We start from the raw sequence: 13,029 nt of genomic DNA on the forward strand, positions 1-13,029 counted from the left end.
TATTTTTTAAAAATGTTGGTAACCTTTCAGAAGTCAGTGTTGTGCGTATTCTCGCGAGGATACATTCTTACTGTGATTTCGCGCATCATCTGTGGTGTTTATAGTGATAAAGGTCTGTGTTTGTCTCCTGGGTGTGTGCCCATCACTCCCTCTGCTGTTATGCACGTGGAGCATTTGAATTATTCAGCCAGATAAGACAAAACTACCACGACGAAACATGACATCATGTGGAAGTTATTCGTTTTAGAAGGAGAAGCCCGCACCTCATGCGGTTTCTTTTGCTTCCTTTTTTTTTGACTGTTTAAATGAGTAGTCCACTGACTATTTCATTGATAAGTATTTCCAGGCCTCTAAGGATGGGTGAAGTAATAAAAAAAAATCCAAGTCGAAGCCTTGAATCAGGTTTGGATGTTTAAACTTGGATAAGGGCGGCCCCTGGTGGCCAAAATCTGGGATAACATTTCTATATTATTAATTAGAAATAACTTCTCGTGTTTAGGCACATTTTAATTAGTGCTTTGTGATCCTGCAAAGGTTGGTATTGATCCGACAGCAAGTAAATACAGCATCAGTATTGCCGACACCAATACTTTCAGCCTATAAGTGTACCTTATATAGGGGAGAGCAGATTTATAAAATCATCATCAGTAAAACACTTTTACTTTCCATAAAAACTAGTGAACAAAACAAATAAATCTTTTAACATTTCATGTTTTGTTTTTTTAAATTGGGCTTTTTGGACACCTGGGACGTACTTGTGCTGATCCTACCCACTAGTATCGATTCAATAGTAATACCTGCTTTGGTATCGATGCCATTTATTTTCGGATTGATCCACCCACCTAATTTTAATCAGTATGTGTTCATAAGGGTAGCACTGTGATTAGCACCGTTGCCTCACAGCAAGAAAGTTTGAATCCACCTTCTGGGTAGGGCCTTTCTGTGTGGAGTTTGCATGTTCTCAGTGGGTTCTCACTGCCATGCCTTCCTCCCACAGTTCACAGACATGCAGTTTGTCGGGGTAGGTTAACTGTTGACTCTGAATATTCTCTCACTCACTCACTCACTCACTCACTCACTCACTCACGACATATTCGAGAAGACACAAAGCCAAAACAAAATTAATATTCTTTATTATATTGCTAAAGCTGTCATAACAACATTTTTACCTCCTAAACAAAATGCATTAAAGCCTGAACTCTACAGGGACAGACTGAGAGGTCAACTCTCTGTGGGGAAGGAAAACAGCTAAAAACTAAACTGGAAAACAGACTTAACTATACTTTAAAACTTTCACAAACTATAAACTTCTTATAGGATATACTGACATTTGGCAAATATAATATTTATATATATTTATGCTAGTAATTTAAATATGGGACTTACAGGTTAATGATACAAGTTTTAAATGAGTGGACGGAGGTTTGCAAGGCGCAATCTGTTTAGCAAACTCCACTTTCAGTTCAGTCTCCAGGGGGAAAAAATCATCACTTTAAACAATAATTTACCAAAAAAAAAAAAAAAAAAAAAAAAAAAAAAGTTGGGTTTTATCGTTCCCACTCAGATGAAAATGCGCCGTTTGGACTGAACTGAAGTGGGTGCAGCTCTGCACGAGACCTGGGCTCATAATACTGATGAGACTCAAAACCACACCTGCTTTTTCTTACAAAAAACAAAACTGTGCTTTCAAACCATCTTATCTGAATTCATGATGCAAAATATACAGATGTGTGAAATAAGGGACTGACAGCGGGACAGTCGTGAACATTTGACTGAAAACTTTAGACGGCACTGATCGAGGGAACAGCTCTGCCACTCTGATATTTTATAGTAAATATAAAAATAGAGACGAGTTGAGGAGGAAGACATTTAAAGAATGAGAAATGAAATAAATTAAAATCGTGTGAGATCCTGGACTAACTAAATAATATTTACAATTTCAAACATCCTGTAGTAGCCATGGTCTCACAGTGCTTGAACTGAAATGCAAATCAAATACAGACCGAGTGACACTAACTAGCCTGTTTAGCCTCTGGTCTAAGGACGGGCCTAGTATCTCATCTTATATGATAGTTTTTATGCGATTTCCTTGTCGATAACATAATCATCTTTGTAAAAACAACCAAAAACAACAAAACAAACCTAATTTAAAGTGGCAGTTGTAAAAACGTGGTCTGAAGTCTGAAGGACAGAAACATCATGGCGTTAACAAAAATACCATTTAACTCTGAAATAATGCTTCAGGTTCAATAAAATGTTTAGTTCTCTCTCTCTTTTTAAACAGAGACAGTATATACTTTGAGATTTATTGCTGCCGCTGTGAGCAATCAACGCCAAGCAGCTCAAACTGTGGTCAATAAATGACAAACAAAGGAAAGAGGTCGTATATTAACACGAGAACCTCTGACAAGGTTTAATCTGCCACCCATGAACGTGTAGAGATTGCAGATTAAATGAGTCATAAACTGAGGAGAAGTACACCCAATCCACTTGGAGGCAGTGCAGTATGATGATCCTTATGTCCCTGTTAAAAGATGTGGAACTGATTGATTTTGAACGATTGAACGAGCGATGCCGACACTCCCCGGTAACACAGACGTGCAAAATTATTTACAAACCGTGTCAATATGAACCCTTATAAAGAAGAACAGGACACAACTTTAGTCTCTCTTAATGTCACAGCGTCAAACATGTTACACTTTAGTCACACTGTAGCCTCCTACGACTCCAAATGCAACGCAGTCATTTCCTTTGCTTTTGTTTGGTTTTCTTTAGGAGCTTCCTGTGCTCATGGTGTCTCTGAGTATCGATGCATACTGCATTTAAGTCTTTGAACTGTGACTGGAAGCTCAGCACCTATGAACAGCCATCAGGGCGTGCCTCCAAATAAGCACTGATGCAGGTCAGGAGTTGCCAAAAATGGAGCCATCAAAGGCCAGCCGCTGAAGCCGTTACTGTAATAGAGCACTTTAATATCGCTCTCTCGAGGGCGTGTCGTACCTGCAGAGGTTATTGCCAAGTCATCAACAGTAAGAATGCTGATCCCACCGCAACAGTACAGTGCACTCCCAAAACACTGAGTCTGTGTACACATAATATACAGTACTTTTTTTTCCCCCACTCAGAGGAGACGTAAGTATTGTGTGAATGTGTGAAAATAATGAGTGATCAGTGTGGTGCTACTTATTAACAAAAACATGCTGTTTTATGCTGCTCTTTTACATCTGTGGGCCTGGAATTACAGCTTATACAAGGATTAGCACAAATGGCCTCATCCAGAGTGAGTTATTAACCTGGCTTTATATCATTTCTGAGGCAACGTAAGCCCAATAAGACAACTGCTATTGTCTTTTCTTTGAGTGATTGTAAATGGGGGCTGTAGCAGGAGGTTCTCACAGGTGACGAAAGCCAGCAGATACCACTGATATTGCAATGTGTTACAAGAAGCCTTTTAAGTTTACACATTGCACTTCTTATCTGCAACGTTCCTTTTTCCTAAAGCTTCTGACCTAATTTACAAATGAGGTCACACGTCTCCTGCGACCTTTGCCGAATCACGCGATGCGTGGTGCAGAGCGATCGTTGGTGAAGGTTCTCTTGAGCTTGACCCCTTTGCGGATGGCCATCAGCATGTCTCCTTCTTCTTGCTCTCCTGAATCATCTCCTCCTCCCTCCTGTCTCATCTCACTCTGAAGGTGCTGCTGGCTCACATAGTTGGGTAGATTGGGAGGGTTGGTTGTGGCCTGACCGCTCCAGGACGCCATGGGTAGCGTGCCGGGATCCTCCTCTCCTGTAAATGTTGGAGAACTGGGGGATTCTTCTCTGCCTACCATCTCCTCGCCTCTGTTCCCATTAACAGCTCCTGGCATATCAGGCACCGTGGGGATCTTTACAGGAACGACAGGAGTGCGAATGGGAATGGGGCCTGTACCTGTAACGGAGCCCGAACGGCGTCCAGAAGGTTTAGATGAAGGCGTGCGGCGGATCGTGGCAACTCCAGGGGTCACAATAACTGGACCGTGGCCTGTAGAAATGCGAAGAGAGGCATTTTGGGAACTGATGGTCACGATATTTTATCACCAACATTAAGAAAGTGGCCAAAACAGTTACCTGTAGGCGTAGGAGGATACTGTGCAGTAGGAGTAGATGCATAAGCGCCTGTGTGGATTGGTGTGGGGGGATAAGGCCCCGTGTGGTAGGCCCCCGGGCCAGGATAAGGTACCTGACTGCTGGGTAGCCCCGCTGTGGAGGCTGGGCGTTTGGCCTGGAACATACGTCTGTAGGACTGAGTGATATCACTATTTCTGGGGATGGTGGAGGACTTATCAAAGTCAGACTGCTGCTGCTCAGACTCTGGGTCTCCAGCCATTGAGAAGTAGTCGTAGTCTGATACTGGAATGAAACAAAGAAATAAGCAGTGTATGCATCCCAGCCACGTGACGTATGATATGATGCTAGCAAGTTAAAAAGAAGCAGAGAACTGGTGAGTGTGCTACCTTGTGACGGTATAGTATCCTCAGAGCAGCAGGGTGTGTTGGTCTGTGTGCTGTAGCCACTGGAGCACTGGATAGAGTCTCTACTGGACCTCTGGGTGTCCAGTTCCAGACCTCTGGATAAGGCCAGAGCCAGATCATCCTGGGCCTCGATATCCCCGGCCTGGAGAAAAACAGATGCAATCAACCAACAAAAAGAAAGAAAAAACAAAACATTTAGTAACAATCTGAATGTTTGCCTGGAACCAGTCAGGTACAATTCATTAAAGTCATTAAAGTCATTAAATTCAACCCATTAAAGTCATTAAATGGGGACATTAGTGGTGGGAGGCTATTCATATCATCGAAATTCCAGGACAAAAACATTGGCCTGCAAGTAGTTTAACGTGGGTTCACCTGAAAGTCAAGTATCACAGTTGGCAATACACAGACTGATCTCCGTTTACAGACTTCATGAGTTAGTAGCAGTAAGATAGAAATGAATCACAGAGGAATTTTTATTTGACTAGCAAATGACCACAGCTTTTAAGCATTAGGGAGGGATCTAAGCAGAAACCATGTGGTGCTTCTCGGCATAAAAAGCCATGAAAAATTGAGAAGAAGTTAATTGAAGTTAATCAACAATTTATGGAGAGCATTCATGTAAAGTAGACCAGTAAATTTCTCACCAGTTGCTATTATTAACAGTATATTTGTCCAACACAAGAAGAGATAAAAAACAGGCTAAACAGTAAGAAGTGCAAATGAGATTCCTTAATTAGGAAAAACGTGTTACAGAGAGACCAAAAACCCAAAAGAACATTTGGCTGAATCCTCACTGGCGAACTAACAGCATGCTTGTTTAATCAGTTAACAAAAAGAGGGAGACAGCGACAAAAAACTGACCCTGACAGCCGCAGGTGTGTTCCTGTTCTTGTCTTGCACTAATGCTGATTGGCTTGGTGTTTGCAATGCAGCTGGAGCTGCGGTCTGGGCAGAGGGCGGGCTATTATCACAGTTCATACTCCCATTACTGTCCACCACAGCTGGACTCTCCTTGTCTTTCTTTCTCCGTAACGTGTTGACCATAGGCTGGTCATAAGGCCCAGGCTTCGCCCAGTCCTGTTAAAAAACGAGATGCAGATGTCAGTGTTTGTTGTTCATACTACATTTTTGGACTCAACTAAAGTAGGTAAACAACATAAAGAAAACCCAAATAATTCACTGAATGTGTGTTCAAACTGTAGACAAGGAGGACGGAAATATGTCGATCGTCAACTCAGAGGAGATGGACAAACCTTCCAGCTGGGGACTCGTGATGAAGGCATCATGGGGGAACCCAATGTGCAGTAGGGAGGGTAGTCTGGCAGCAAGGCTGATGCAGGACGTGACCATGAACGAGTGGGGCAGGAGGTGGAGGTTGAGGAGGAGGGAGGGAAGAAGGGGAAGGCAGTGTTTGACACTGAGCCCAAACTGCCCCCGTTGCTATGCAGGTAGGGGGAACTGGCTGGGCTGTAGTGGTCGAAACCATTGGACAACTGTTTGCGTGCATGCCGATCAGGAGGAGGGATGAGAACAGAAAGAAGACAAGCAAACAAATGTGTAATGGGATAAATCGTTTAAATGATAAAACAGTGGAAAATAAAAACAAAACATAACTGAGGATAACTCAAGTACAGGAAACACAAAAAATATACTAATCAAATCAACACAGAAGAAAGGAACTGCTCACGGATGCTGAAATGAATGAAAACTGGAGATGCACATACAGCATACAGAGTATCTTTGCATTACACTGAATCGATGGCATACACACCCGGGTTTAGAGTTTAGTATGAGGAAAGCATGTTGCGTGTGTAAAGCTTATAAGATTCATTGTGGATGAGTGTTTATCACCTTGTCAGTAGAGGGCTGAGGTGCAGTAGTATCTGCTAGTGAAGAAGGGGTGCTGCAGTCACTATGCAGCAGCCCTGTCTCTGACATCTCAGAGGGGCTGGAAGTGGGACAAGCCTGGGACAGCGAGGGCAGCGGCAAACAGGCAGTGACACGAGACCAGAAGGAGAGAGGAGCGGTAAAAGGAGGAGGGAGACATCACAGACGGACGTGTAAAAGGAAAGAATCAAAAGATAGACATGTCAGCAGGTAGCGAGATAGACGCAGTTTGTTAAGAAAGCAGAGGCAACTTTTTCACTGTTCTCAGCAGTTAGTGCAGTGCACAGCCGAATGACTGCAGAAGAGGTGCACTGGGAGTCAAACCAGCATTAAATGTATGGACATCAGCAGTGCGAGGGTGAGTGCTGGAGGCTGGAAACACAAAGTTCCTTGTGATGTGTAAAGTGTGAGCTGTGAGGCCGTTCTCTTTCAGCTACTGTAACTACACCAAGAAAGAGGCAACGAGGAGGCCGATTCCCAGGACTGTACTGTAAATGGGTCAGAGTTAGACTTGCCAAACCACATTCAGTGCATCATAAAAACTTGGAGCCTAACTCTACCAATGTGTTCTGGACAGGGGAACTCTGGTTGCTGGCATGCCAAGACAACATCAACTAGTGCAGCTGCTCTCAGTGCTGATCTCCAACCGCGGAGCCCGCACAGACGATCCCTTGGACTACCTCGCAGACGATTAGATAAAAGTGACAGACTCAGACCTGCTGATAGAGACATGCTCTTAGCGACTGTAAAACATAATGTTGATGCTCTAACATGCAATTTTGCTGTAATTCATTTAATGAAAATACAATACACACCGCAGTCTGTCACAGCGGTTGACTTTTTAATAGCAGGATGGGCCTGACCCGTTTTGCCCTGGGCTAGAATGGAGGCAGACTAATTTCCTTCATATTTATGCTATAATAATAGCAGTGAAATGACTTCACCATGATCACACACACTAACTGCTGCCAGCTAACTGTCTCTCATCGTCTTGAGAGAGTTGGATCCAAAATTATGGTCAAGTGTGGGTATCTGAGGCCTCTTTCTTACCTTTTTTTCAGCTGGCAGTGGCGAGGACGACTTGGATAATGTGTACTGGTCTTGTGATGAAGAAATGAAGCCCGAGTCGTGGGAGGAGATGCTAGGAAGCCGAGCTGGGGTCTGCTGGGGTAGCGTGGAGCTGCGGTATCGATGGCGAGGGTGATGGTGGTGGAAGAGGTGGTGTGAGGAAGAGGAGGAAGAAGAGGAGGAAGGAGAATGAGAGTGAGAGCCACTGGATCCCCTGGAGTCACTACTGTTAACGCTGTTCAGACTACTGTGAAAGGGGAAGGAGCAAGCGATGAGGGTAAAGAGAATCAAGTGCACCCAAAGGCAGATTGGGTTGAAGGAGGGGGGATGATTGGGTAAGGAGGAGATAAAAGGAGTAGACATAAAGGCAAAGGTTTGGGGGTGGGGGAATGGAAAAGACATGGTGGGAAACAATTAAAACACCACACCAAGATGCAGCAGGCAGTGAATTAGGCCAATCTCCTCAAAAAGAACAACACAAACCAACTCAAGGCGACTGAAATCATAAATGGCAATAATTGCAGGCAGGATTTGTGCAAGCTTTTTGAAAATATTCACAGGAAAAAATCATGAAAAACAAAAACAGCATAAACAGTGGGTCTTAATTACTCCGTGACTTCTAAATTAAAAGATCTGTCCTACTATAAATGCAGCGTGAAGCAAATTATGACAATAAAACAACTATATGCAAATCAAATCTATAACCAGCTCAAGCTGCTAGTGCTGTACTATGATGCAGCATCTGATAAAATGTGTATGCATTAACCAAGTCGCCAAAATCTCAGATGAAAATGATATATTTGCAAAAGCCTTAAGAAACAGGAGGAAAAGCAGCAATTTTTGTTTTTGGCCTCAAAGTCTTGCATTGTTACCATATAGCAGTCAATCATAATCTAACATGTAATTTAAAGTTTTGGTCCACTCATCACACCCACAACCCTGAAATAGATTTTAGCACATTTAAAAAAAAAGACGTAAAGCAATACACAACCCAGACATTAGACTTATTTCCTTAAACCAGAACAGCTCTGGAAAACGAATCATTGGAAGATACACAAAAGCAGTGAGGACAGAGTAAAGAAGACAAGATCTGAACAGCTAAAAATCATTAGCTGCTTCCTTTTGTCAATTCTCCTTCATCTTTCTTAACACTTTTCACCAAATACAGTTATACCAAAACATATCTTTAGCATATCTTCTGCAAAGTATTGCAGATAATTTTGGCCACTAGGTGGCAGACAAAGTTTATGCAAAGCCAGTAAATCATTTACTCCTACTTTAAAATCTCTTTAAATTGATATCAGCTGTCTTCCAAGCAGATTCACAAGCACTGATATGGTTAAAATGACAGTTTTGCATATTTTAGTAGATCTTGCAAAGTATATGCGGGACACTGTTATAAAACTGTGGAATTCTAACTTGACGAAACACTGTAACGCAGTTCCATTTCTCTTATCACTTTAGGGAAACTGGTGAAAAAAACGGCATAATTAAATTTTACTTTAATTTAATTTTAAGTAAAGTGAATTTCAAAAGTTTTTATGGGTGTAGATTCATGTGTGCTTATAAAACTATGCCCCTCTTTCACTTATTTGAGCCTACCTGCACATGCTAGACTTCCTGGACATGGTGGTGCTGGGGGATGAGGGCGGAGTTTGATATGACCAACCATAGTCTGAGCCCTTCAAGTCCAAGATCACCTGAAATGGACAAAATTATTAGCTGTTTGTTTTCAGAGTTGAGAAAAAAAGGTAGTAAACAGAATTTAAAAAAAAAAAAAAAAAAAAAAAAGCACAAAAATATGACGCACATAATGAGTACTTTATCTTTTTAATGTTTTTCCTCACCTGTTCACTCGCAGGGGGAAGCTTGTGTGGGTCTGAGGTCAAGGCTTTGAGGTCCTCAGAGATGGTCTGGAGATGGGTAACCTCTCCCAACATAGAAATCTCCTCATCCTACAAGGACAGGACATGTAGACAAGATGATTACGCCTAATCAGGTTACACACCAGTAAAAAGAGTCATTACATTTCAGTGTTTAAAGTAAAAAAAAAAGCTTACAGTTCAGTGTGTTAAAGAAAAAGAAAGTTAAACGTTTTCTATCCAGTGTGTGGGATGTAAAAAGCATAGAGCCTGTGGAGTTAATACATTTTTCTGTTGCTCTCTCTGAGTGGTTACCCAAGGCCCATTTCTCTTTCCTCTCCCCCGCTGCACTCACCACTATAGGCCGCAGCATGGCTACAAAACAGCAAAATCTCTGTCTCTCCTCTATAAGAGCCTTCCTCAGGGCCTGCTTCTCCGTCTCTTCCAGCAGAATGTATTTGTCACTGACATCCTGCATGGCGCTGTCCAGCTGTGGCTGGATATCACCACGACCTTGGAGGGGAAGAAAAAAGAAAAACAGGGGAAAAAGAGGAATCTACGTCAATAGAGGAATATAAAAATGAGATCAGATATGTGATCAAATTGACAGGTTAAGTATGAAAACAATACTTTTCACCTTTGTAATTCCTTCACAGCACAGATATTAAACAGAATAGTTACCCTAGTGTGAGACGCATGAATAATCACTACTACTCTTTGGTGTTAGCTTGGTACTAGCAACTTGTACAGCTCTGCATGTTGTTTATTGAGGTGAACATTGCTGTTGTAAAAGCTACTGTTTGAATTTCTTAACTACTCCACACTGCTCCTTGTAAAGAGCCACTCTTGTCCCTGTAGCTTCCCATCTTTTGCTCAGAAGTGGAAAAACAAGTTATCAACCTTAGGCTAAGCTTTCGCACATCTTGGAAAGCTTCCCATATGTTATGATAAGATAGATGGAAGCGAGTGCCATTTTGACTATCTTTCCACTACCGTTTGTCGATTCCTATGAATTCCTGGAATGTGTTAAGAGAGAGAGAGAGAGACACTGTGTGCATCAGCTTTCATAATCACAAGAGTCCGGGGTATTGACACAACCATCTGGTCCTTGTGCTGCGTTTTAATATGCATGTATAAATCCAGGAATGTCTGAGGACTTTTGCAGTCCCAAAGGTTATAGTGTCATTCAGCACTTTCTGATTCTGTGTTTAGAAATTGCATTTAGGTGTATGATTTTAAGAGAGGATACCCTGAAGTCAAATCAAATCCTCCTGAATTCCCTGAGGAAGCAGGAAAGCTGACGACTACCCGACACTGTGCTTCAAAGGCACTTAAATTAAACTTACACGCAAACATATACACACACGCACAGAGTTTTAACTTTGATAATCAAGGTTAAGCATACACTTGCAAACTGAACAAGGTCTGTGGTCTCTTTCTACTCTTGTGTCTGGGCAAAGATCTTTTGTTGACGTTTCATGTGAGGCCCTTTATCATGCAAATAGATACCAGAGGAAACACAGAGATGGAGTTACGCAGGTAAATCATCCTCATCTCAAATGTAAAACACACTGTAAGCATGCGCATGTCATCCTGAGGACAAACAAGCTTGTTCCTCGTGGACGTGTCCGTGTGTGGTCTATGCATTTTTAACAGGATAAAGCAGCAGGAAGATACATTTTTATAATTAACAGTGACTTGCAGAACACACACAAATACCAGCACATGAACACTACAAATCTAAATATCGCGGGGCAGTCTGGGTCTGTAATGACTGCGTACAAAAAACAAGAGACGAGACAAAAGAAGCTTCAATGTGAAGGGAATCCATTTACCAAGTTTAGCGGGTGAGTTTGACACTGGACTCTGAGGAATGTGAGCTGTGTGTGTCTTTATGGCAGCTAAAAAGTAAATTGACTGTAAAAGCTGGACTGGAAAGTCCAGATTGAAGTATACATTTTCAGTTTCATATAGATCCAAATGCAACTTCTGAGGCAACCCAGGGTACAATTATAACAAGCAAGGGTTTGTGGAGAGCTGGCTACGTGAGCAAACTTTAGAGGGCTAAGACAGACCTCACTCATTATTCTGGTTTCCATTGCAGGACTGAACTCATTATAGGGAAAATCGTATCCCTCCTTTAAGGCAAAAGACCAGGAGGGATGTAATCAGTGCCGGGTGTCTGTCACTTAGGTATAAGATGCAAAAACTACAAAACCAAATTTCATGAATTGTAGTGGAGTGATGGAGCGCAGGCACAGGAAGACCCCCTTACAGTCTGGTATGAATCCAAACAGCTATTTGAAAACAATGTCGAGCACTCTTAAATAAAAGTTTGAGTTTGAACAATATTTGAATCTAAAAAATTTAAACTCTAATGGGAAAAATTCCTTTACATGCCATGATCGCAAAAGATGCTCTGAGCGAATGTACGCTCTCTTATTAATACTCATTTATATGCAGTATGTCAGACAAAGTTAAAAAATGTTCTTATCATATTGTATCAATGTTTTCCTTCACTCGGTTTTGGGACTAAGTCCACGCTAGGTCTCAGTTGGCCTCGGCGTAGAAGAATAGCATTTCAACCCCCAAAGCCTGTGGTGTCTCCTCAGCACGCTGAATTCTGGTTTTCTTTACTTTAAGCATTGGCAGACGGTTTTCTCAACAAAACCGATGTGGTTTTGGAAAGACGCTACTGTAAGTTGACGTACTTTGTCTGAAACAGATGGAAAGCCAAATATTTTCTTTGTTGCTGTTTTTTAGAGCTCGTGAGTAGCTCGAGTAGTGCTTCTAATTCTAAGTTGTAAAAGTTGCAATGTACTAATTGGTTTATGAGTTTAGCCTCTTTAAAGTCAAGTATGAGGGAAACATGCTTATTTACTGACTAAACCCCCAAACAGGTACTTGTTAATAACCTGCTTATAATATTCAACCAGAGGCCATATCTGTTACTTAATAACATCAGAGACTTAATAAAGATACTACAATTGACATAAATGACCTAAACACTCACACACAGGGACTCAAGTGTATGGACACAACACCGGAGCACACGGCCATGAAATGACGGTTGTGGTAAGAAGAGGTGGTGTTAGTGTTGGTTACACATTGGGTTTGTCTGCATTCCTAGTCTCTGAGCAGCTATGTGGATGACAAGGTTTTGATAGCTACCTTCTATTTCCCTTCAACTGCAGAAGGTATAATAAAGATCTGTGGTCACTGACCGCACATTACAATCTACTTCACCACCATTTTTAATGTTCAATCAGACAATTGGTGCTGTAAGAGAAAAGGAGAGACGGTCAAATAATGTGACTGTACAGAATTCATAGGATATATGAACAAATAGCAATTGTAGCATTAGGTACACTGGTTATGTTTAAGTGCTTATTAATGCAAAAATCTATTCAGCCAATCACATGGCAGCAACTCAATGCGTTTAAGCATGAGGACATGGTTAAGATGACTTGCTGAAGTTCAAATGGAGCATCAGATTGGAGAAGAAAGGTGATTTAAGTGACTCTGACATGACATGATTGTTGGTGCCTGAAAGGCTGGTCTAGGTATTTCAGAAACAGAATTTGGGGTAAACAATATAAGCGTGGATCCATCTTGCCTAATATCAGCGGTTTAGACTGGTGGTGGTATAATGGTTAATGGTGTGGCACACTTTTTGTACAAACTGAGCATGAAAC

General features: G+C 41.8%; 1 protein-coding gene across 8 annotated transcripts in view; it reads right to left on the bottom strand.

Moving 5' to 3' along the window:
• Positions 1 to 1,108: 1,108 nt before the first annotated feature.
• LOC147318750 (protein MTSS 1-like) overlaps positions 1,109 to 13,029 on the bottom strand; it is a 48,617-nt gene continuing 36,696 nt past the window's right edge. For 3 of the 8 annotated variants that reach the window (XM_086310828.1, XM_086310827.1, XM_086310834.1), the window contains 10 exons: positions 9,690 to 9,847; positions 9,320 to 9,427; positions 9,075 to 9,172; positions 7,455 to 7,719; positions 6,369 to 6,482; positions 5,771 to 6,010; positions 5,379 to 5,594; positions 4,497 to 4,656; positions 4,111 to 4,392; positions 1,109 to 4,024 (listed from right to left, as the gene is read on the bottom strand). In XM_086310828.1, the coding sequence (XP_086166954.1) occupies positions 3,555 to 4,024; positions 4,111 to 4,392; positions 4,497 to 4,656; positions 5,379 to 5,594; positions 5,771 to 6,010; positions 6,369 to 6,482; positions 7,455 to 7,719; positions 9,075 to 9,172; positions 9,320 to 9,427; positions 9,690 to 9,847 (2,111 nt within the window). In that variant the 3' untranslated portion in view covers positions 1,109 to 3,554. Of the gene's footprint in view, positions 4,025 to 4,110; positions 4,393 to 4,496; positions 4,657 to 5,378; positions 5,595 to 5,770; positions 6,011 to 6,368; positions 6,516 to 7,454; positions 7,720 to 9,074; positions 9,173 to 9,319; positions 9,428 to 9,689; positions 9,848 to 13,029 lie in introns of all 8 variants that reach the window. The other 5 variants (XM_086310832.1, XM_086310831.1, XM_086310835.1 and 2 more) reach the window with 4 other exon arrangements.

The sequence above is a fragment of the Aulonocara sp. 'chitande type north' Nkhata Bay genome, linkage group LG11, assembly GCF_057382095.1.
Source record: "Aulonocara sp. 'chitande type north' Nkhata Bay isolate Kocher_YH1m ecotype deep benthic linkage group LG11, A_spYH_male_GT1.1, whole genome shotgun sequence".
In the NCBI taxonomy this organism is placed as follows: domain Eukaryota; kingdom Metazoa; phylum Chordata; class Actinopteri; order Cichliformes; family Cichlidae; genus Aulonocara; species Aulonocara sp. 'chitande type north' Nkhata Bay.